Source organism: Triticum aestivum, chromosome 5B (assembly GCF_018294505.1).
Source record: "Triticum aestivum cultivar Chinese Spring chromosome 5B, IWGSC CS RefSeq v2.1, whole genome shotgun sequence".
Classification (NCBI taxonomy): domain Eukaryota; kingdom Viridiplantae; phylum Streptophyta; class Magnoliopsida; order Poales; family Poaceae; genus Triticum; species Triticum aestivum.
This window is the reverse complement of record NC_057807.1, coordinates 347,492,683-347,516,085: the sequence shown is the minus strand read 5'-3', so window position 1 is coordinate 347,516,085 and position 23,403 is coordinate 347,492,683. Positions and strand designations below refer to the sequence as shown.

The window sequence follows — 23,403 nt, the reverse complement described above, 5'->3', positions numbered from 1 at the left end:
CGCGGCACACGGCATGGCACATGTGCCGGACTGGATGCACAGACGTATGTGCCAAGAGGGAACGTTCCTGTGGCCTAACGAGGACGTCGGTTCCTCTGAGTGGAGGTGTATGTGATAGCATGGCTTACTAGGGATGATAGACTACTCATATCTATAAGGAATTCCTTGTTTTCCGGGAGCCCATTCGGTAAGAACTCCAAAGTTAAGTGTGCTCAGCTTGTGGTAATTTCAGGATGGGTGACCGAGCGGGAAGTTGCTCCCGGTGCGCACGAGTGAGGACAAAGTGCGCAGAAAAGACTAGTATTGATCTGTGGGGCCAGTCTAGATCCCGCCAGGAGTAACGACCACTGGCGGGTGTGTCTGGGGTGTTACATCCGCGTCCTCCTCGCCACGCCATGCACTTCCATAGGACGACACACGGCCCGAAGCATCGCGCAGCCACCGGCGAACTCTGCCTCCCTCCATCAAGGAGAACGACTCCCAAGACAACCAAGCTCATGATACCAATTGTTGGCGCCGAGCCCTAGCTTTCTCTTTGCGCTGGTGCCCAGTCTCTCTCTCTCTCTCTCTCTCTCAGGTAGAAGAAAGAGGAGACACGGGACACAGTGGTGGTTTCCGGCACACATATGCCTGCCGCAACGACGGCCTTTTCCTCAAGCAACAACTCGAGCCACCACACACTGATACGTCTCCAATGTATCTATAATTTTTTATCGTTCCATGCTGTTATATTATGATTCTAGGATGTTTTACAATAATTTTATGTTCATTTTTTGGTACTAACCTATTGACATAGTGCCCATTGCCAGTTGTTGTTTTCTGCATGTTTTTTACATTGCAAGAAATCAATATCAAACGGAGTCCAAACGCAGCGAAACTTCTTGAGGATTTTTTTTGGGGGCCAGAAGACATCCAGTGGACCAGGAAAGCACCTAGGGGTGCCCCGAGGGGGGCAACACCCACCAGGGCGCGCCTGGGGGCCCAGGCGCGCCCAAGTGGGTTGTGCCCACCTCGGGTGCCCCCTGAACCGCCTCTTTGCTCTATAAATACCACAATATTCCAGAAACCCTAGGGGAGTCGACAAAAATCAATTCCAGACGCCGCAGAGTCCAGAACCACCAGATCCAATCTAGACACCATCACAGAGGGATTCACCACTTCCATTGGTGCCTCTCCGATGATGCATGAGTAGTTCTTTGTAGACCTACGGGTCCGTAGTTAGTAGCTACTCCCTCCGTTATAAAATAGATGACTCAACTTTGTACTAACTTTAGTACAAAGTTGAGTCATCTATTTTGGAACGGAGGGAGTAGATGGCTTCCTCTCTCTCTCTCTTGATTATCAATACAATGGTCTCTTGGAGATCCATATGATGTAAGCCTTTTTACGGTGTGTTTGTTGGGATCCGATGAACTTTGAGTTTATGATCAGATCTATGTTTTTATCCATGAAAGTTATTTGAGTCTTCTTTGATCTCTTATATGCATGATTTCTTATAGCCTCGTATTTCTTCTCCGATATTTGGGTTTTGTTTGGCCAACTTGATCTATTTATCTTGCAATGGGAAGAGGTGCTTTGTGATGGGTTCAATCTTAAGGTGCTTGATCCCAGTGACAGAAGGGGAAACGACATGTATGTATCGTTGCTATTAAGGATAACAAGATGTGGTCTATTTCTACATAAATAGATCTTGTCTACATCATGTCATCGTTCTTATTGCATTACTTTGTTTTTCCATGAACTTAATACACTAGATGCATGCTGGATAGCGGTCGATGTGTGGAGTAATAGTAGTAGATGCAGGCAGGAGTCGGTCTACTAATCTTGGATGTGATGCCTATATAATGATCATTGCCTGGATATCGTCATAATTATTTGAAGTTCTATCAATTTCCCAACAGTAATTGTTTTCCCACCGTTTGCTATTTTTCTCGAGAGAAGCCACTAGTGAAACCTATGGCCCCGGGGTCTCTTTTCATCATATTTGACTTTGCGATCTATTTTCCATTGCATTTATTTTCAGATCTATTAAACCAAAAATACAAAAATACCTTGCTGCAATTTATTTGTTCCGCGATCTATTTATCCTATCTACCACTTTTACCTCACGTTATTTGCCTATCTTGAGGTGTCGTACCCGAAAGGAATTGACAACCCCTTTAACACGTTGGGTTGCGAGTATTTGTTATTTGTGTGCAGGTGTTGTTTACGTGGTGTGAGGAGGTTCTCCTATTGGTTCGATAACCTTGGTCTCATCACTGAGGGAAATACCTAACGTCGCTATACTGCATCATCCCTTCCTCTTTGGGGAAATACCGATGTAGACTACATCTGAAGACTGCATCTTGCCACTAACCAACTAGACGCTAAGTACACGCAACTAATTCCTACATGCACATCCAACACTTATCCACTCAACGGATCACAACCCACACGTCTGCTAACGCACGTGCTAAGTCAAAATTATGGCTAATAGGTTGCACCGCAGAGCTATGCCATGGATGAGTTTTTTTGCGAAATTGTGCCATGGATGAGTTGTTACATCACCGCACCGACAGCCATCGTCAAGCGGCGCATCACATTGCCCGCAGTGCTGACGAGCGACCATTCCCCCCTGCATGTGTGTTGCCTCTATACCTGGCCATATCTCGGGCCAGGCCGGGCCAAAAAAAGCCCGGTGTTGAAAACCTAGGCTCGAGCCCGGCCCGACCCGACCACCAGACCTACTAAATCGGGCCCGAGCCTGGCCTGAACCTAGAAAAGCCCGACACGGCCACTCGGCCTGGCCCGACAACGGCTAAAACCCCATTTTTCACAGACCCGAGCACGATCTGCTCTGCCCATCGGGCTTGATTTTCAGGCCCGAGCTCGGCCCGATGGCATGTTTGGGCTCAGCCTGGCCCGGGATTTTCGGGCCAAGTCGGGTCGGGCCGTCCGAGCCGGGCTGCCCATGGCCAGGTCTAGTCGCCTCCATGGAGTTGCAGCACTCGTGGCGGTGCCTGCTCCATCGTCCTTCACCATGCCGTGGGATGTAGCAGGGTGGTTGGCGGCGTCACTCCTCATGGTTCGTTTCCATGGATTTGCTGCGTTTTGCATCGCCATGGAAGACTCTCCACGAACAAAGATGAGGAATAACAGGTGGAAGAGAGAGGACGCGAAGGGATAAGGCTGAGCTGGGGAAGCGATGGATGGGCCCACGGGGCACGTGTCAATCAGTGCGCGCGGTTTATCTTTCCCTGTTGTCATCTAATAGATTTTAAACATTTTCCATAGAATATCCTCTAATTCCTAATTAGTTCGGTTAGCACCCCAAACATACGAGACATCAACCTAGGTCACATTAGTGCATACATTTTATTCCTGCCTGTCCCAGTTGAACAACTAGCCCATGCAAATTTTTCTCTCAATCATCCTCCAAGCCAAAAATGAAAAGGTCGCCTGCAGGCCAGATTTTTTTTACCTTCCTATCTATTCCTCGCCTTCTTTTTCTTAATGTTGAATAGATATACAATTACACCATACCTAGCTTCTTTGACGAACGCATTCTAATTTTTTTGTTCTTAAACATTGTGTCAGTCGAATAGCCTGACCACTAACAAGGGGACACCGCCAGGGAGCTTCGTACAGGAGCGGAGATGATCAGGGCTAGTACGATGCAGTTGATGAAGTTGTGTGATGTTGCGAAACAACTGATCCAAGGTGTCTGAGGCTTCAGAGCGCTTTCGGTGAAGATGTGCCATAGCAAAGCGTCTACCTCCTTTTGCTTCTGCCTTGGGAGGAGCTGGCTCTCTTCGGCTTCCAAAAGGTTTGTCGGTTCTAGCTTGATACTAGCAATGCCCGCGCGGCGGCACGCCGCGCCCCGTCGATTCATTGTGTTTATATATTGTTTGTATGTATTGTTTACAGCGAAACTCAATTACAGCAAGAGACCTAGATAGGTGAGTGATGTTTTGGTTTGTTCAAAAGTCAAACCTCTTCATCATATATATGATTATTTCTCCTTTATTTTTTCATAATAGTTGCTGAAAGTAATTGATATTATGAAATTAAATATCCGTTGAACAACAATGAGAGCTCCAGGATACAGAAGAACTAATATGTGTGCACAAATCTTTATTCAATGTTGCAATAATGTGTAAGTAGTAAAAGAAGATGACACAATATACCTGAAAAGAAACATGCAAATCCTTGTTTGGTTTTGTTATTGCATACAATTTCTTATTTGTATCTACTGTTGAACGTGTACTTCTTTCTTGCTATATTGGTCCGTATTTCCTTTATACTAGTTGAAGGAAGCAAAAGCTTAAAATGTTGCCTTGGCTACGTTGTTGGGCTAGATGCTCGCTAAAAGTGTTGGAGTGTTTTAGTAGAATAGGACCCCTTGACAATTCTTCCTTGTATACAAAACAAACGTTACAGTCTGTCTGGGGAAAAAATAACCCCACATCCCCTCTCCCCCGCGAGCTCGGCGGGCTTCTCAGTCCATCATGATGCTAGGTGTAGTACACTTTCCCGTATGACCATGTCTCGGACAAATTGTAGAAATTTTGTGAAAAAGATGGTGAATTCGCATATGCTCTTTATGTAGTGGTGGTTCAATGCTATGATTCTGCTTAAAATGTGCATGCTTACACGGATTTCGAAACAAATTATCCAGATTATATATCTTGCTTCCATGCCTTCAGAAGTCATATTTGTCCACAGGTTTAGACGAAGCATTATTATCCATACAGAAAAATGTTGAAACCCTAGTGATCAAATAAATTCACTACCCTAACTATTGACACTGCTAGTTTGCCATGATATGAAATCATTCCACACTGCCACTTACCTTATACCAAGTTGCATCAACCTGCTAATAAAACATGGTTAATACCAAGTGCGTCTACCTATTAATAAAACATGCAACCTGTTACAGAAAAGATAGAAAAGGCTGGAAAGCATTTAGGTTTGAGAGTTTCTTGGAAAACTTTTGAAGAGAAACTGTTGAGAGACATGTCCACCAACATTGTAATGCATCCAGAAATGGAGTAATTTACACAATCATGGAGAGAGGCGTATAATTACTTTCTAGCGCAATCTTAGAGGAAACATCCAACAACTAATCTTGATTGCTAAAGATGTTTAGATAAACTACATTGATATTAGAAATGCAGTTGTTAAGTGAGAAAAAAATTGTAACTTAATGTTGAAATTCATTTGCATACACCACTTCAGTACCACTTCCGTATACCAAAACCAATGTCCACTCTGTTTGTGGTCTTTTTTTTGTCCTAGTTTTTTTTGTTTCTTGTTGTTGCATTATATATTTGTGGGAGTTTAGATGTGACATCCTTAAAAAACATCTAGATGTGAATTAGACAAACTGAAACAATTAATATGAACCATCATCCTAGCTCCCTGTCTCTCCCACACACAATAATTGACAAAGAGAAAACAAAATAGGATTCCAGAGGGATGTTGCCCCAATCTGTGGACTCGTCAGGACCGAATTGCCCGGACAAAAACGCGCACTACCTATCATAATAGAGCATTACCACAGCACGTCCCACCCAGAAAAACACAGAACAAAAAACAGAAGAAAGTTTCCAGGAAGCATACTCCTCTGAACTCTGAAGTCGTCGCCTTCGCTTGTCTTCTACTCCTAAATTCCTCCTGCACTGCATAAACCCCGCATGCAACCAACCATCAATGTCCAATGACTCTTTTCTTTCTACACTTTCTTCTAATTAATAGCAGCTAGCAACAGAGAGACATCAGATCGGGCCGGGACGGAAGAAGGAAGTCAGGCGGCGACCAGGGCTTGGAGGAGGCGATGGCGGTGGCAGGACGGCGATGGGGACGGGGATCTCTTCGACGGGCACTCGATTGGGCTAACCGGGGATTGGAAGCGGACGGTGACAGCGTCGTGGATGCACCAGTAGAACGCTGGCTCACCGCATGCCTGCCGTAGTCGCGGCCTCACAGTCAGGACAGGGCATCAAGCACGGCGCAAACACCACCGTGCTTCTCTCCCTCGTCCTCCTCTATGTCTCTGTGGCAATCAGCTCCGGCGCTTCGCCACCATCACTGCGGATCCACTATTTCGATCCAGACAACATCATCGCGGACATCGCAATCCACACAACATCATTGCGGACATCACCGTTGTTGCTTGACGACACCGTCTGTGACGTGCCATAGCCTCCGAGGCGTGATACGTCTCCAATGTATCTATAATTTTTTATTGCTCCATGCTACTTTATTTACTGTTTTGTTCCATATTGGACTTTATTTTCCACTTTTATATTATTTTCGGGACTAACCTATTAACCGGAGGCCCAGCCCAGAATTGCTGTTTTTTGCCTATTTCAGAGTTTCGAAGAAACGGAATATCAAACGGAGTCCAAACGGAATAAAACCTTTGGGAACATGATTTTCTCACCGAACGTGATCCAGGAGACTTGGACCCTACTCCAAGAAGTGCCAGAGGCGGTCACGAGGGTGGAGGGCGCCCCCCCTGGGCGCGCCCCCCTACCTCGTGGGCCCCCTGTTGCTCCACCGACGTACTCCTTCCTCCTATATATACCTACGTACCCGAACGATCAGACCAGGAGCCAAAAACCTAATTCCACCGCCGCAACCTTCTGTATCCACGAGATCCCATCTTGGGGCCTGTTCCGGAGCTCCGCCGGAGGGGGCATCCACCATGGAGGGCTTCTACATCAACACCATAGCCCCTCCAATGAAGTGTGAGTAGTTTACTTCAGACCTTCGGGTCCATAGCTAGTAGCTAGATGGCTTCTTCTCTCTTTTTGGATCTCAATACAATGTTCTCCCCCTCTCTTGTGGAGATCTATTTGATGTAATCTTCTTTTTGTAGTGTGTTTGTTGAGACCGATGAATTGTTGGTTTATGATCTAGTATTATCTATGGAAAATATTTGATTCTTCTCTGAATTCTTTTATGTATGATTGAGTTATCTTTGCATGTCTCTTCGAATTATCCTGTTGGTTTGGCCAACTAGATTGGTAGTTCTTGCAATGGGAGAAGTGCTTAGCTTTGGGTTCGATCTTGCGGTGTCCTTACCCAGTGACAGAAAGGGTTGCAAGGCACGTATTGTATTGTTGCCATCGAGGATAACAAGATGGGTTTTTTATCATATTGCATGAACTTATCCCTCTACATCATGTCATCTTGCTTAAGGTATTACTCTGTTTTTAACTTAATACTCTAGATGCATGTTGGATAGCGGTCGATGAGTGGAGTAATAGTAGTAGATGCAGAATCATTTCGATCTACTTGTCTTGGACGTGATGCCTATATACATGATCATTGCCTAGATATGCTCATAACTGTGCTCAATTCTGTCAATTGCTCAACAGTAATTTGTTCACCCACCGTAGAATATCTATGATCTTGAGAGAAGACACTAGTGAAACCTATGGCCCTCGGGTCTATTCTCATCATATCAATCTCTATCGCTTTATTACTTGCTTTGTTTTTTACTTTGCCTTTTACTTTTTACTTTGCATCTTTCTATCAAAAATACCAAAAATATTATTTATCATCTCTATCAAATCTCACTCTCGTAAGTGACCGTGAAGGGATTGACAATCCCTAATCGCGTTGGTTGCGAGTAGCTATCGTTTTGTGCAGGTACGAGGGACTTGTGTGTGGTCTCCTACTGGATTGATACCTTGGTTCTCAAAAACTGAGGGAAATACTTACGCTACTTTGCTGCATCATCCTCTCCTCTTCGGGGAAATCCAATGCAGTGCTCAAGAGGTAGCAAGAAGAATTTCTGGCACCATTGTCGGGGAGGCTCACACAAGCAAGTCAACAATACCAAGTACCCATCACAATCCCTATCTCTCGCATTACATTATTTGCCATTTGCCTCTTGTTTTCCTCTCCCCCACTTCACCCTTGCCGTTTTATTCGCCCTCTCTTTCCCAATCTCCTCCTCTCTTTCCCGTTTGCCTTTTTCCCGTTGCCTTTCTGTTTGCTTGTGTGTTGGATTACTTGTTGCCATGGCGCAAGATAATACCAAATTGTGTGATTTATCGAATACCAATAATAATGATTTCCTTAGTACTCCGATTGCTCCTCTTAATAATGATGAGTCTTGTGAAATCAATACCGCTTTGCTGAATCTTGTTATGAAAGATCAATTCACCGGCCTTCCTAGTGAAGATGCCGCTACTCATCTAAACAATTTTGTTGATTTGTGTAATATGCAAAAGAAGAAAGATACAGATAAAAATATTGTCAAGTTGAAGTTATTTCCGTTTTCACTTAGAGATCGTGCTAAAGTTTGGTTTTCGTCTTTGCCTAAAAATAGTATTGATTCTTGGAACAAGTGCAAAGATGCTTTTATCTCTAAGTATTTTCCTCCCGCTAAGATCATCACTCTTAGGAACGATATCATGAATTTTAAACAACTTGATCATGAGCATGTTGCCCAATCTTGGGAAAGAATGAAATTTATGCTTCGCAATTGCCCTACTCATGGTTTGAATTTATGGATGATCATACAAATTTTTTATGCCGGATTGAATTTTGCTTCTAGAAATCTTTTAGATTCGGCCGCGGGAGGCACGTTTATGGAAATTATGTTAGGAGATGCTATCAAATTGCTTGATAATATTATGGCTAATTATTCTCAATGGCAGACCAAAAGATCTTCTAGTAAAAAAGTGCATGCTATAGAAGAAATCAATGTTTTGAGTGAAAAGATGGATGAACTTATGAAGATGTTTGCTCCTAAAAATACTCCTCTTGATCCCAATGAAATGCCTTTGTCTACCTTGCTTGATAATAATAATGAATCTATGGATGTGAATTTTGTTGGTAGGAATAGTTTTGAAAACAACGCTTATAAAGGGAATTTTAATCCTAGGTCTTATCCTAGTAATCCTTCTAATAATTATGGAAACTCCTACAACAACTCTTATGGAAATTTTAATAAGATGCCCTCTGAATTTGAGAGTAGTGTTAAAGAGTTTATGAATTCACAAAAGAATTTTAATGCTTTGCTTGAAGAGAAATTGCTTAAAGTTGATGATTTGGCTAGGAACGTTGATAAAATTTCTCTTGAAATTGATTCTTTAAAGCTTAGATCTATTCCTCCTAAGCATGATATCAATGAGTCTCTCAAAGCCATGAGAATTTCCATTGATGAGTGCAAGGAAAGAACCGCTAGGATGCGTGCTTTCAAAGATGCCTTTATTAAAGCGTGCTCTTCCAATTCCTATGAAAATCAAGATGAAGATCTAAAAGTTATTGATGTGTCCCCTATCAAATCTTTGTTTTGCAATATGAATCTTGATGAAACTGAATGTGATCTTCCTTTACCTAGAAGGCGTTCTAAGAATTCAGAGTTTCTAGACCTAGATGTTGCTAAACCCACTATTTTGGATCTCAAGGAATTTAATTATGAAAATTGCTCTTTGATTGGTTGTATTTCCTTGTTGCAATCCGTGCTAGATTCTCCTCATGCTTATAGTTAAAATAAGGCCTTTATCGAACACATTGTTAATGCCTTGATGCAATCTTATGAAGAAAAACTTGAGTTGAAAGTTTCTATCCCTAGAAAACTCTATGATGAGTGGGAACCTACTATTAAAATTAAAATTAAAGATTATGAGTTTCATGCTTTGTGTGATTTGGGTGGTAGTGTCTCTACTATTCCCAAAGCTTTGTGTGATTTGCTAGATTTCCGTGATTTTGATGATTGCTCTCTAAACTTGCATCTTGCGGATTCTACTATTAAAAAGCCTATGGGAAGAATTAATGATGTTCTTATTGTTGCAAATAAGAATTATGTGCCCGTAGATTTTATCGTTCTTGATATAGATTGCAATCCTTCATGTCATATTATTCTTGGTAGACCTTTCCTTAGAACGATTGGTGCAATTATTGATATGAAGGAAGGGAATATTCGATTCCAATTTCCATTAAAGAAGGGCATGTAACACTTTCCTAGAAAGAAAATAAAATTACCATATAAATCTATCATGAGAGCCACTTATGGATTGCCTACCGAAGATGGCAATACCTAGATCTATCCTTGCTTTTATGCCTAGCTAGGGGTGTTAAACGATAGCGCTTGTTGGGAGGCAACCCAATTTTATTTTTTTTGTTTTTTGTTTTTGCTTCTGTTTAGGAATAAATAATCCATCTAGCCTCTGTTTGGATGTGGTTTTATCTTTTAATTAGTGTTTGTGCCAAGTAGAACCTATAGGATAACCTACGATGATAGTTGATTCTGCTGAAAAACAGAAACTTTGCACGCAGGAATATAATTTTGTTAAATCACAGGAACGTGCTTTTGCATTAAATCTTTTTTCTGCTGTTCAATAAACAAATTTTACAGGACTTCCTATTTTGGTAGAATTTTTAGAGTTCTAGAAGTTTGCGTTAGTTACAGATTGCTACAGACTGTTCTGTTTTTGACGGATTTTGTTTTACGTGTGTTGTTTGCTTATTTTGATGAATCTATGGCTAGTAAAATAGTTTATAATCCATAGAGAAGTTGGAATACAGTAGGTTTAACACCAATATAAATAAAGAATGAGTTCATTACAATATCTTAAGTAGTTCTTTGTTTTCTTTCTCTAACGGAGCTCATGAGATTTCTGTTGAGTTTTGTGTTGTGAAGTTTTCAAGTTTTGGGTGAATTCTTTTGATGGATTATGAAACAAGGAGTGGCAAGAGCCTAAGCTTGGGGATGCCCATGGCACCCCCAAGATAATCCAAGGACACCAAAAAGTCAAAGCTTGGGGATGCCCCGGAAGGCATCCCCTCTTTCGTCCACTTTCATCGGTAATTTACTTGGAGCTATATTTTTATTCACCACATGATATGTGTTTTGCTTGGAGCGTCTTGTATTATTTGCGTCTTTGCTTGTTAGTTTACCACAATCATCCTTGCTATACACACCTTTTGAGAGAGTCATACATGAATTGGAATTTGTTAGAATACTCTATGTGCTTCACTTATATCTTTTGAGCTTGATAGTTTTGCTCATAGTGCTTCACTTATATCTTTTGAGCGTGATAATTTTTGCTCTAGTGCTTCATTTATATCTTTTAGAGCACGGTGATGGATTTGTTTTAAAGAAACTATTGATCTCTCATGCTTCACTTAGATTATTTTGAGAGTCGTTAATAGCATGGTAATTCGCTTAATGTTAATATATTTGGTGTTCAAGATATGTGAAACTTTCTTTTGAGTGTGTTGAATACTAAGATAAGTTTGATGCTTGATAATTGTTTTGAGATATGAAGATGGTGATATTAGAGTCATGCTAGTTAAAGTAGTTGTGAATTCAAAGAATACTTGTGTTAAAGTTTGTGATTCTCGTAGCATGCACGTATGGTGAACCGTTATGTGATGAACTCAGAGCATGATTTATTTATTGATTGTCTTTCTTATGAGTGGCGGTCAGGGACGAGCAATGGTCTTTTCCTACCAATCTATCCCCCTAGGAGCATGCGCGTAATACTTTGCTTTGATAACTTCTAGATTTTTGCAACAAGTATATGAGTTCTTTATGACTAATGTTGAGTCCATGGATTATACGCACTTTTTCCCATCCTTCCACCTTTGCTAGCCTCTCTAATACCGCGCACTTTTCGCCGGTATCATACACCCACCGTATACCTTCCTCAAAACAGCCACCATACCTACCTATCATGGCATTTTCATAGCCATTCCGAGATATATTGCCATGTAACTTTCCACCGTTCCGTTTATTATGACACGCTCCATCATTGTCATATTGCTAGCATGATCATGTAGTTGACATCGTATTTATGGCATGGCCACCGTTCATAATTCTTTCATACATGTCACTCATGATTCATTGCATATCCCAGTACACCACCGGAGGCATTCATATAGAGTCATACTTTGTTCTAAGTATCGAGTTGTAATTATTGAGTTGTAAGAAAAATAAAAGTGTGATAATCATCATTATTAGAGCATTATCCCAAGTGAGGAAAGGATGATGGAGACTATGATTCCCCATAAGTCGGGATGAGACTCTGGACGAAAAATAAAAAAAAGGGGGCCAAAAAAAAAAGAAAGGCCCAAACAAAAAAAAGAGAAAAAGAGAGAAGGGACGATGCTACTATCCTTTTACCACACTTGTGCTTCAAAGTAGCATCAAGATCTTCATGATAGAGAGTCTCTCATTTTGTCACTTTCATATACTAGTGGGAATTTTTCATTATAGAACTTGGCTTGTATATTCCAATGATGGACTTCCTCAAAATGCCCTAGGTCTTCGTGAGCAAGCAAGTTGGATGCACACCCACTTAGTTTTTTTGTGGAGCTTTCATATACTTATAGCTCTAGTGCATCCGTTGCATGGCAATCCCTACTCACTCACATTGATATCTATTGATGGGCATCTCCATAGCCCGTTGATACGCCTAGTTGATGTGAGACTATCTTCCCTCTTTTTTTCTTCTCCACAACCACCATTCTATTCCACATAGTGCTATATCCATGACTCACGCTCATGTATTGTGTGAAGATTGAAAAAGTTTTGAGAATGTCATAAGTACGAAACAATTGCTTGGCTTGTCATCGGGGTTGTGCATGATTTAAATATTTTATGTGGGGAAGATGGAGCATAGCCAGACTATATGATTTTGTAGGGATAACTTTCTTTGGCCATGTTATTTTAAGAAGACATGATTGCTTTGATTAGTATGCTTGAAGTATTATTAATTTTTATGTCAATATGAACTTTTGTCTTGAATCTTTCGGATCTGAATATTCATATCACAATTAAGAAGATTTACATTGAAATTATGCCAAAGTATCTCCGCATCAAAAATTCTTTTTTTTATCATTTACCTACTCGAGGACGAGCAGGAATTAAGCTTGGGGATGCCTGATACGTCTCCAACGTATTTATAATTTTTTATTGCTCCATGCTACTTTATCTACTGTTTTGGACTATATTGAGCTTTATTTTCCACTTTTATATTATTTTTTGGACTAACCTATTAACCGGAGGCCCAGCCCAGAATTGTTGTTTTTTGCCTATTTCAGTGTTTCGAAGAAATGGAATATCAAACGGAGTCCAAATGGAATAAAACCTTTGGGAACGTGATTTTCTCACCGAACGTGATCCAGGAGACTTGGACCCCTACTCCAAGAAGTGCCAGAGGCGGTCACGAGGGTGGAGGGTGCGCCCCCCTACCTCGTGGGCCCCCTGTTGCTCCACGGACGTACTCCTTCCTCCTATATATACCTACGTATCTCCGAACGATCAGACCAGGAGCCAAAAACCTAATTCCACCGCCGCAACCTTCTGTATCCACGAGATCCCATCTTGAGGCCTGTTCCGAAGCTCCGTCGGAGGAGGCATCCACCACGGAGGGCTTCTACATCAACACCATAGCCCCTCTGATGAAGTGTGAGTAGTTTACTTCAGACCTTCGGGTCCATAGCTAGTAGCTAGATGGCTTCTTCTCTCTTTTTGGATCTCAATACAATGTTCTCCCCCTCTCTTGTGGAGATCTATTCGATGTAATCTTCTTTTTGCGGTGTGTTTGTTGAAACCGACGAATTGTTGGTTTATGATCTAGTATTATCTATGGAAAATATTTGATTCTTCTCTGAATTCTTTTATGTATGATTGAGTTATCTTTGCAAGTCTCTTCGAATTATCCTGTTGGTTTGGCCAACTATATTGGTAGTTCTTGCAATGGGAGAAATGCTTAGCTTTGGGTTCGATCTTGCGGTGTCCTTACCCAGTGACAGAAAGGGCTGCAAGTCATGTATTGTATTGTTGCCATCGAGGATAACAAGATGGGTTTTTTATCATATTGCATGAATTTATCCTCTACATCATGTCATCTTGCTTAAGGCGTTATTCTGTTTTTAACTTAATACTCTAGATGCATGCTGGATAGCGGTCGATGAGTGGAGTAATAATAGTAGATGGAGAATCGTTTCGATTTACTTGTCTTGGACGTGATGCCTATATACATGATCATTGCCTAGATATTCTCATAATTATGCTCAATTCTGTCAATTGCTCAACAGTAATTTGTTCACTCACCGTAGAATATCTATGCTCTTGAGAGAAGCCACTAGTGAAACCTATGGCCCCCGGGTCTATTCTCATCATATCAATCTCTATCGCTTTATTACTTGCTTTGTTTTTTTACTTTGCTTTTTACTTTTTACTTTGCATCTTTATATCAAAAATACCAAAAAAATTATTTATCATCTCTATCAGATCTCACTCTCGTAAGTGACCGTGAAGGGATTGACAACTCCTAATAACGTTGGTTGCGAGTAGCTATCGTTTTGTGCAGGTACGAGGGACTTGTGCGTGGTCTCCTACTGGATTGATACCTTGGTTCTCAAAAACCGAGGGAAATACTTACGCTACTTTGTTGCATCATCTTCTCCTTTTCGGGGAAATCCAACACAGTGCTTAAGAGATAGCAAGGCGACACATCATGCTCAACCTTACGGCAAGAGACGACCCGCGGCAGAGTGACCCGTCCACGCTGGCGTCCTTCACCGTGTTGCTGTGTGGCTCCGGTTTTTGCCGGACGCTGCCTAGCGGATCCTCCGGCTACGCCATCTCCGGCCCTACCGGGACCAGGTGTCGTACGTCGACGAATCGTACACCCAGGGGTGTGCTTGCTTTGGAGATGCTCATCTTCGGGGACAGCACACCAGTGCAGGGCGTCCGCATCGGCTGCGTCCACCGCAAGCGCGACCTATTCATCGGAGCGCCTAGGATGCTCGGCTTGGGCTGGGGTCCCATGTCCCTCGTCTTGGCGGTATGTTGAGCTACTGTCTCGCGAGCCGATACGCCGACTCGGGTGTCAGGTGCCGTATGCTCAGCAGTGTCGATGCCATGCCGGTAGTCGCAATTTGCCCTACTCCCAGTACTCCACAACATGCAGGCGCCGAGTTTCTAGCCCGTGGTCACTGTTTTCCCTACTCCGCTGTGTGCAGGCGCCCAGTTTCTACAATGTTGCCCTGACGGGGCTGGTCTCGGCGGCGACAGGCTCCCAAGAGTTTCTACTATGCCAGCCTTATGGGGCTGGGCATCGGTGTAGAGAGGTTCTGGATGGCAAGGAGCACGGGGATCCCCATATTTATAGGCCAAGGACCAGGAAGGCACGATCCTCCGAGACGTCGAGAAGGCACCACCAAGGATCAGGCTAGAAGGTGCGATTATTCTCCAAGACGTCGAGAAGGTACGGCCGAATACGAAAGAAGCAACACGTATCAAGCGGCAAGGATAACACGTCTACAATGCCTTACCACCTGACGACACCCATGCATTGCGAACACAGGGGAAAAAAGGGCAAACTACTTACACCAGCCAGCCACCGAGATACATGCACGGGATCAGTCACCACATGCAACGAAACTAAAAATAAAAAACGCAACCGCCTACATGCACGCACGTAGTCAGATCTACAACCGCATGCATGCACCTGGCGACACCCTAGGAATCAGCCTCGACAGATCGCATTGTTGACCAGAGACCAAATCAAAACAGAAAAACGCAACGCGCACCCAACGAAAAGCAAATCACGTTCAGAAAATTTAGGCTGGGAAACTAAACTCACAGTGAATTTCTACACCCCCACATCCCAAAGTAATACACGTGCCTGCTAGCCACACACTTTGAAGTCACTTTCACCCAAGTGGTGAAATATGGTGGAGAAATCGTCCCCTGCAATAGAGGCTTGGGTATTCTGAGAAATGTAATAGGCTAGACCTTATTATGTGCTACTCAGGTTTTCGTCCCATAGCACCCGTTTCGATGGCGAGCGGGTGTGATGGGTTTTCTGGTAGTGCTGGAACTCGCTCTACCTCTTTCCCTTCTCACGACTCTTCTGTTAGAACTGGTTGTATTTCTGTTCTTTACAATGAAAAAGGGTAAAGCCCGGTTCTAAAAAAAAGAAATACTAACTCCCAAATTGTACCATCAACACTTTGGAAAAAAGCACGAATGGATGAGATATCATGTACTCCTTCTGTCTTTGAAAAGAAGGCATATAAATTTTCTCTCAACTCAAACGGTACAAAATGTGACCAAAATTATAGAAAAACTTTAAACATATATAAAATACAAAATTAGTACCACTAAATAGACAATGATATATTTTTATATTATAGATATTTGATATTGTAGTTGTGAATATTTTTCCTACAAACTTGGTCAAAAAATTTGAACCACTTGAATTGAGACAAAAGTTATAAGCCTATTCTCAACTTATAGTTTTCTCTAAATTTTCTATAAGGAACCTAATTTAGTAAGAGGGTTTTAAAAATATGAACAGGGTAAATTTGTGTATGGAAAGTGTAATATTGTTGACGTTTGATCCACATCTAAAAAGAACAACGACAAAATTTTCATAAGCACAAATAAATCGAAACCAAGGATTCCTTCCGCGTGCATAGCAATTCTATGAAGAGATCATATATAAACAGGCAAACTCTACTAGACTTATTTTTTGAACTTGCAAAAAACTCTTCTCGACAGTTTGCCTCTAAATTCGAAAGAAATACACATATACGTGAGGCCCGGCCCAGCCCACCGCACTCTTACCAAGGCCCAGCCGCTGTTTCCTGGACCTGTGCCCCCCTGTACCTCACTGCCGGACGCAGAAGCAGAAGCAGCAGCGCAGCCAGCAGCAAAGAATCACGAGGAGATGGCGGCGGCGACGGCGACGGCGACGGTGCAAGCGCAGCCAGGACTCGACGCGCGCGAGTGGGACGAGGCGGCGTACCGGCGGGGCATCCTGCGGGAGCGCGACCTCTCCTGCCGCACCCTCTTCCGCGCCGTCTTCTACGACCAGCGCGACGAACCCGACCCGGACGTCCTCCTCGCCGCCGCCTCCAGCGACGGATCCCTCGCGTCCTTCTCGCTGTCCTCCTGCATCGCCTCCTCCGCCTCCGCCCACGCCGCCCCACAGGTTTCGCCTCCCCCCTCCCTCCCCCTTCTTCCCCCCACCCCTTCTCTATTCCGTGTGTACAAACGCCCCGTTCCCCTTGATTTGATTCAGCTGGCTGCCGCCGCGCTGGTCGACCCCGTCTGCATCGTCCAAGCGCACAGCGGCCCCGTCTACGACGCCAAGTTCTACAACGATCCGATTCAGCCGCTGCTCTTCAGGTAAAGGCTTCTTCTTTCTCACCAATTCCTCTCTGTTGGTGCCGTGGGATTGGCGGCCATGAGTGTTCTCAAGAAGGAAATTTTACAACGTGATACATTGCTTGTGACAGCTGCGGGGATGACGGCCACATCCGGGGTTGGAGATGGCACGAGATGCAGAGCTGCCTTCTGCCACTCTCTCTGCAAGGTAATGTACCCGAGCTCTCCTTCGTGGCTTGGTTTGCTAGATTAGTTGGAGTTGGGCTTAACTAGCTGTTCTTACATAGATGTACTTTTTTTTTCGAGGGTACGCAAATTGCGTACCTTAGCTTTATAGAAGGAGAGAAATACAGCCATACAACCACATCTACCTCTCGCTGCGAACAGCGAGCGTAGCACAACTCCACACCCGACACAAGTAAGGAAACCACACACGACACACACTACGACAAACAGAGCCTACCCAAAACCGATATCCTCGCCGCGTCTCGACCGACGCCGGTGATCATCGAAGAACAGCAACTCCAGCTTCCCAGGAAGAGCCAGCGACGACCGTACATAGCGCCAGAGAAGAACGATTCGGGTAGCGGTGCACGCCGGAGGAGCGCAACATAGGGCCTCTTATCTCCAAGCACGAAGCTCCCAACAGAGAAACAGCGTCAGAAAGACGCCGCCATCGTGCCGATCCTACGGATCAAGGCTTTCGCCCCGGAGATGGTTGCCGATACAAGGCACCGTGAACAATGGCGCTACACTCGGCGACGCCTCCAGGAAGGGGAGTGACACCCACGGGTGCCATCGACGCCGGTCCGACCAAGGCCGAACAGAATTTTCATCCGTAGCATTGCACATTTCCACGCCACCAAGCTTTCGGCCAGCCCCGAAAGATGCCTCACACCGCCAACACTGCAGCCACTTGCAGTCGGAGCCACACATCACTGCCGAGGAAGCACGCCTCAAGCCACCACCTTCAGCACACTAGGAACCGCAGCAACCATCAATCGATGTGGGGACCAGATCCGTCGCGATGGCCTTCACCCGCACCTAGGGACTGCCACACAAATGGACCTGACACGCACCACCAGCCACACTTCGGCGCCAACTTCACCGAGGCATCACCGCCGGCACCTCACACGTAGGTGGTCGGGCGCCCGCTGCTCGCCAGGCCCTGCCTAGCCGAGCCTCGCAGTGCCGCCGCCTCCATGGCTGCGCATGCGCTGCCGCCTCCGACGAAATCAGTGCACCACCCACATCCACTCACCCGCTGCACCCCTCGTGTAGATCCAGGGGACCGCCGTCGAGCATCCCGCCGTGAACCAGCCTCCCGCAGCACCCGACCGGGAGCCATCCGACGCGCAAGATCTGGCCCGAGAGCCACGGATCCGCGCAAAGGAGGGCTGCCAGCCAGCCGACCAAGGGAGCCACCACGGCGCCACAGGCCGGACAAGGCCGCGCCAAGCCGAGCAGGGCCGCGCCACGCCGCCCGGAGCAGGGCACCGCCGAACCCAGACGCCGCCGGCACGCCCCGTGCCACCCGGAGCAAGACCGCGCCACTCCGCCCAGACGGGAGCCACGCACGCGTCGTGCCTCGCCAGAGCCACCCCCGCCCGCCGCCGGCACGCGAACCACGCCGGCGTGAGGGCCTCCGCGCCAGATCTGGCGTCCCGCGCCGCCTGGTGCCTGGAGAGGAGGGGAGAATCCCCGCCGCCGCCGACCCGCCCGGGCTTAGCCCGGCGGCATCCCTTGGCGGCGGCGAGGGAGTGGGGAGGCGGGGCGGGAGGGCTGGCGGCGGCGCGATTTAGGGTTCCTCCCGGGCCGCTCGCGGGAGCGGCACGGGGGAACGGGGGGGGGGGGGGGAATGTTGCTCACTTTGAGTAAGAAGAAAAAGCTACATTTTTTTTTACTAGCAAAGATGTCAATCCTGCACATTCAGCTTCACGTGCATAGTCTCAGTCTAATCTTATATAGTTGATTTACAGCAGTTCAATGAAGAAGTATAGCCTTACTACTATTTTACAGCATGAATGAAACCTAAATCAACAATTGTAGAAGTGCTTGATAGTTGTGCTCACTTCTATGAAACTGAAAATGCTTTTCAGATGCTTTGTGTCAATATTATCACTGTGGCCTGCGTTGATGAAAAAGTTGATAATTTGCCTACGAGTTGAGTCAAATATATTACTATGAGTGCAGACTGAAACAAATCATCTGTCTAGCTAAGCTACCTAAAAAATAATGGTTATTTATTAATAGGCAGAGCACTTATTTTGATCTTTCTCATGATATTTTACCATTGCATTTTTCCCCAGGGGATCATGTTGAACCAATACTTGACTTGGTTAACCCTCAGCATGAGTAAGATTCCATACTAAACAATTGGACATGCAGATCTGATAGTTCTTTGTTCCTGAGGAATACACCAGTTCTTTCGCCCTCCATTTTTTCATATATGTTTCTGTCAATTTATAGAGGCCCTTGGGGTGCACGGTCTCCAATACCAGAAAATAATGCCATTGCAATTAGCAAACAGATCAGTACTTCATATTTGCATACTTTCACACTGTTTGAAGAAAGCAACCAGCACACCAACCTCTTATGTGCAATCTGTCCTCATTCTTCTTGTAGAATGCTTGATTCCTTATTTGGTTCCGTTGGATATTGATTTTCTCCACTACGCTTCTTTCAAACAGGATGGATCTCTTTTCGCGGCAGCGGGTGATGCATGTGCTTATTGCTGGGATGTGGTATGTATTTTCTTGAGGTAAAACATCACATTTAGAAGTCCTGAATTAATTAAAATGAAATATGCCTCTGCCTAAGAATCATTTAAGTCACAAGCTTCCATATCCATAGTATTAATGGTCTATGTGACTGCTTGAGGAGGTGTCTGACAATAGTTCCGATCATGTCTGCTTGTCTCAGGAAAGTGGAAAGTGTAAAATGACCTTTAAGGGGCATACTGACTATTTGCATAGTATCGCAGTTCGTGAGGCAAACCACCAGGTTAGCATATTATTTTAGTACTGTAACATTATCTTATGAAAACCTGCTAGATTTTGCCATAGCTTTTAATGGACAAACTTGTGCTTTTTTTCAGGTGGTAACTGGATCAGAGGATGGGACAGCCCGTATCTGGGGTGAGCAATCCTCTCAATTCGAGAAAGTTTTTGTATTTGTTTTTTGTTTAAATATGGCTTATCTGTGCTCTTCCAGTTCCTAGTGGTATTGGCAGCAATATCTGCGTCTCTAGTTCGTTCAAAGAAGAAACACGCAGCATGCTATAGCAATCTCTGCTCCTATTAGTTTTACTTCTCTGGCCATAAGACTGACGCAACATGCTAACAAAATTTATCATATAAGTTCAACTTTGGCAGGCTTTTATTCTGTTATCATGCTTATTCATGCTCTTTGTGGACACTCCAGATTGCAGAAGTGGGAAGTGTACGCAGACGATACGTCCAGTACAGAACAAGAAATTTGAGGGCTCGTGGGTCGGTTGCATTGCCATTGATGCGAGTGAAAGTTGGCTGGTATTGGGCACATTTAGCTTATATAGATACCAAGTGTTTGTTAGTTTTAGCCAAGTTTTTTGCTATACGTTATGTAGCTTACTTTTTTTTTGGGTTGTACTATTCCCAGGCTTGTGGTACTTCTTGTGGTATATCAGTTTGGAGTCTTCTTTCAAATGAGTGCATCTTCAACGCAGATTGTGGTGCTCCTGTTCAAGATTTGTTGTTTGACAAAAATCAAGTAAGTGCTGATCTGTACATGTTCATTTGTTTCCTCCCTGCCCAAGTAAGACCTTCAGTTAGCTGGCTAGGTTGGAATAAAACTTGAAAATAGAACAGTTTTTATAATGCTCATAACTATGAGTTTTATAGAAGAACACTTCTTCCTTTTTTTCACCGATTCAAAATATAAATAGGACAGTAACTAAAACCCATAACTTAACCGAGAACACGTTTAGTAAAAATGGTCAATGGACCTTCCTTTTTGTTCAATAAATTGGTCAATGACTCAGTGTAACTCATGATTCAGATGGCCACTAAACTAGTCCAGTAAACTGGTAAGGTTGCTCGATGCTCATTGTTAGAAATAACTACTATTTAGTTTGAAGATGGATAAGAAACATCCACTATAGTAATGCCTCGTAAACTGGTAAGGTTATCCAGTGCTCATTAATAGAAATTGCTCATCACTAGTTTGTAGATAGGCAGGAAATGATCAGTGTATGGTGAACTTCCAAGGTTACTCAATGCCCATCATTAGACGCGGTTCGTCATTGGCTTAAAGGTGGACAGACAATAATATTAGAGACATATGCCTGCCTTTACTGAGTTTAGCAAGCACTATGGCTATAACAAACTAGACACCCACATATCCAATTACTTCAATCATTTCCATGCATCTGATATGATTAAGGCGAACAACAATTCCTGCTGGTGTATGTTTTATCACAGAAGACTGTTTGAAATTTATCACTAAAGACACCAGTAGCCTTTTCCAAGCATTTGAGATTTGGTTGACTGCCAAACCAAGACCAAGTAGCTCTCAAGCAGTTGCATAATACAAACTTTGCAGGTCAGAAAAAATGTTAGTGGATCTCCTCTCGAGATCCACCACACACAAGTGCAGAAAGTATGCAATAAAATGGCGACTTGTCTTTAATGCTCTTTAGTCTGTGGCTGGCAAATTATAATTTGCAATGTTGCTGGATGATGTGCGGTTTCAGTACTACTAGGTGTGAGGAGGAGGAGGTTAGCCTTGATGGTCAGGTGGTACCTCGGAAGGACACCTTTCGGTATTTGGGGTCAATGCTGCAGGAGGATGGGGGTATTGATGAAGATGTGAACCATCGGATCAAAGCCGGATGGATGAAGTGGCGCCAAGCTTCTGGCATTCTCTGTGACAAGAGAGTGCCACAAAAGCTAAAAGGCAAGTTCTACAGGACGGCGGTTCGACCCGCAATGTTGTATGGCGCTGAGTGTTGGCCGACTAAAAGGCGACATGTTCAACAGTTAGGTGTGGCGGAGATGCGTATGTTGAGATGGATGTGTGGCCACACGAGGAAGGATCGAGTCCGGAATGATGATATACGAGATAGAGTTGGGGTAGCACCAATTGGAGAGAAGCTTGTCCAACATCGTCTGAGATGGTTTGGGCATATCCAGCGCAGGCCTCCAGAAGCTCCAGTGCATAGCGGATGGCTAAAGCGTGCGGAGAATGTCAAGAGAGGGCGGGGTAGATCGAATTTGACATGGGAGGAGTCCGTTAAGAGAGACCTGAAGGATTGGGGTATCACCGAAGAGCTAGCTATGGACAGGGGTGCATGGAAGCTTGCTATCCATGTGCCAGAGCCATGAGTTGGTTGCGAGATCTTATGGGTTTCACCTCTAGCCTACCCCAACTTGCTTGGGACTAAAGGCTTTGTTGTTGTTGTTGTTGTTGTTTAATGTTGCTGGATGAGAGAATTGAAATGAGAATATAAGGACGACACTTCAAATAGAGATAAAATAGTCCGTATCTTCTTCCAAGAAATACCCCATTGTTTTCACCTTATCTTTTATTGGAGATTACCAGACTATTTATGTGAAAAGGGGTGATGAGTAATATAAACACAAAGTGGCATGCATGGTATATCTCAACTCTTTTGCTTCCAATAGGATGCTAACCGTTTCGGCATTTTTCCTTTTCATCCATGTCCACTCAGATTTTAGCGGTTGGCGCTGAACCTGCGCTCTCCCGTTTCACGATCAACGGGGTTGTTGTTTCGCAAATAAAGTGCGCTCCTCCGTCGGCATTTTCCGTCTCCATGCATTCATCTGGGGTATGTATCCATGTCCTTTTTGGTGCTCATTCGAGACCACTTCTTGGATCTGCATCATCTCCCAATATCTGGGGCTGGAACTTGTGTTCTCACTCGCTATCCAATGCCGTTACAGATGGCAGCTGTTGCTGGGCATGGAGGTCTGGTGGATGTCATCTCTGGATTCGGGAGCCATCTTTGCGCGTTTCGTTGCCGTGGCCTGGATAGGTAATCAGTTACCGAGTGCTGATGAAGCGTTACTGTGCAATTTCCATTTGCCACTCCCACATTAGTCAGTGGAGCGCGAAACTGTATTTCTTTTCCCCCCTCACTGTTGTAATACTTGTTTCAGTTCAGTCTGCGGAATGATTTCCTGACAAGGATAGATTCTTTGTAAATGTCCTTGTTCTAGATATTCTGTTGGAGGTTTCAATACAATCCGTCTCAATCTGTTTCACGTATGTTCATT

General features: G+C 44.3%; 1 protein-coding gene across 1 annotated transcript; it reads left to right on the top strand.

Moving 5' to 3' along the window:
- The first annotated feature begins 16,616 nt into the window (after nt 1-16,616).
- On the top strand, nt 16,617-23,391 carry LOC123111793 (THO complex subunit 6). The gene is made up of 12 exons (XM_044532677.1): nt 16,617-16,952; nt 17,043-17,149; nt 17,260-17,336; nt 19,438-19,483; nt 19,598-19,658; nt 19,819-19,872; nt 20,051-20,131; nt 20,226-20,265; nt 20,552-20,658; nt 20,768-20,878; nt 22,839-22,955; nt 23,071-23,391. The coding sequence occupies exons 1-12, from the start codon at nt 16,689-16,691 to the stop codon at nt 23,164-23,166; spliced, it is 1,161 nt and encodes a 386-aa protein (XP_044388612.1). The 5' UTR covers nt 16,617-16,688; the 3' UTR covers nt 23,167-23,391.
- Nucleotides 23,392-23,403: the final 12 nt, after the last annotated feature.

What these genes read in the sequence shown, in the direction of transcription:
- LOC123111793 (XM_044532677.1), top strand. Translation starts at nt 16,689, where the DNA reads ATGGCGGCGGCGACGGCGACGGCGACGGTGCAAGCGCAGCCAGGACTC. An exon ending in CCATTGCAATTAGCAAACAG is followed by an intron (nt 19,659 to 19,818) that starts ATCAGTACTTCA and finishes TCTTTCAAACAG; the next exon opens with GATGGATCTCTTTTCGCGGC. An exon ending in TGGGACAGCCCGTATCTGGG is followed by an intron (nt 20,266 to 20,551) that starts GTGAGCAATCCT and finishes TGGACACTCCAG; the next exon opens with ATTGCAGAAGTGGGAAGTGT.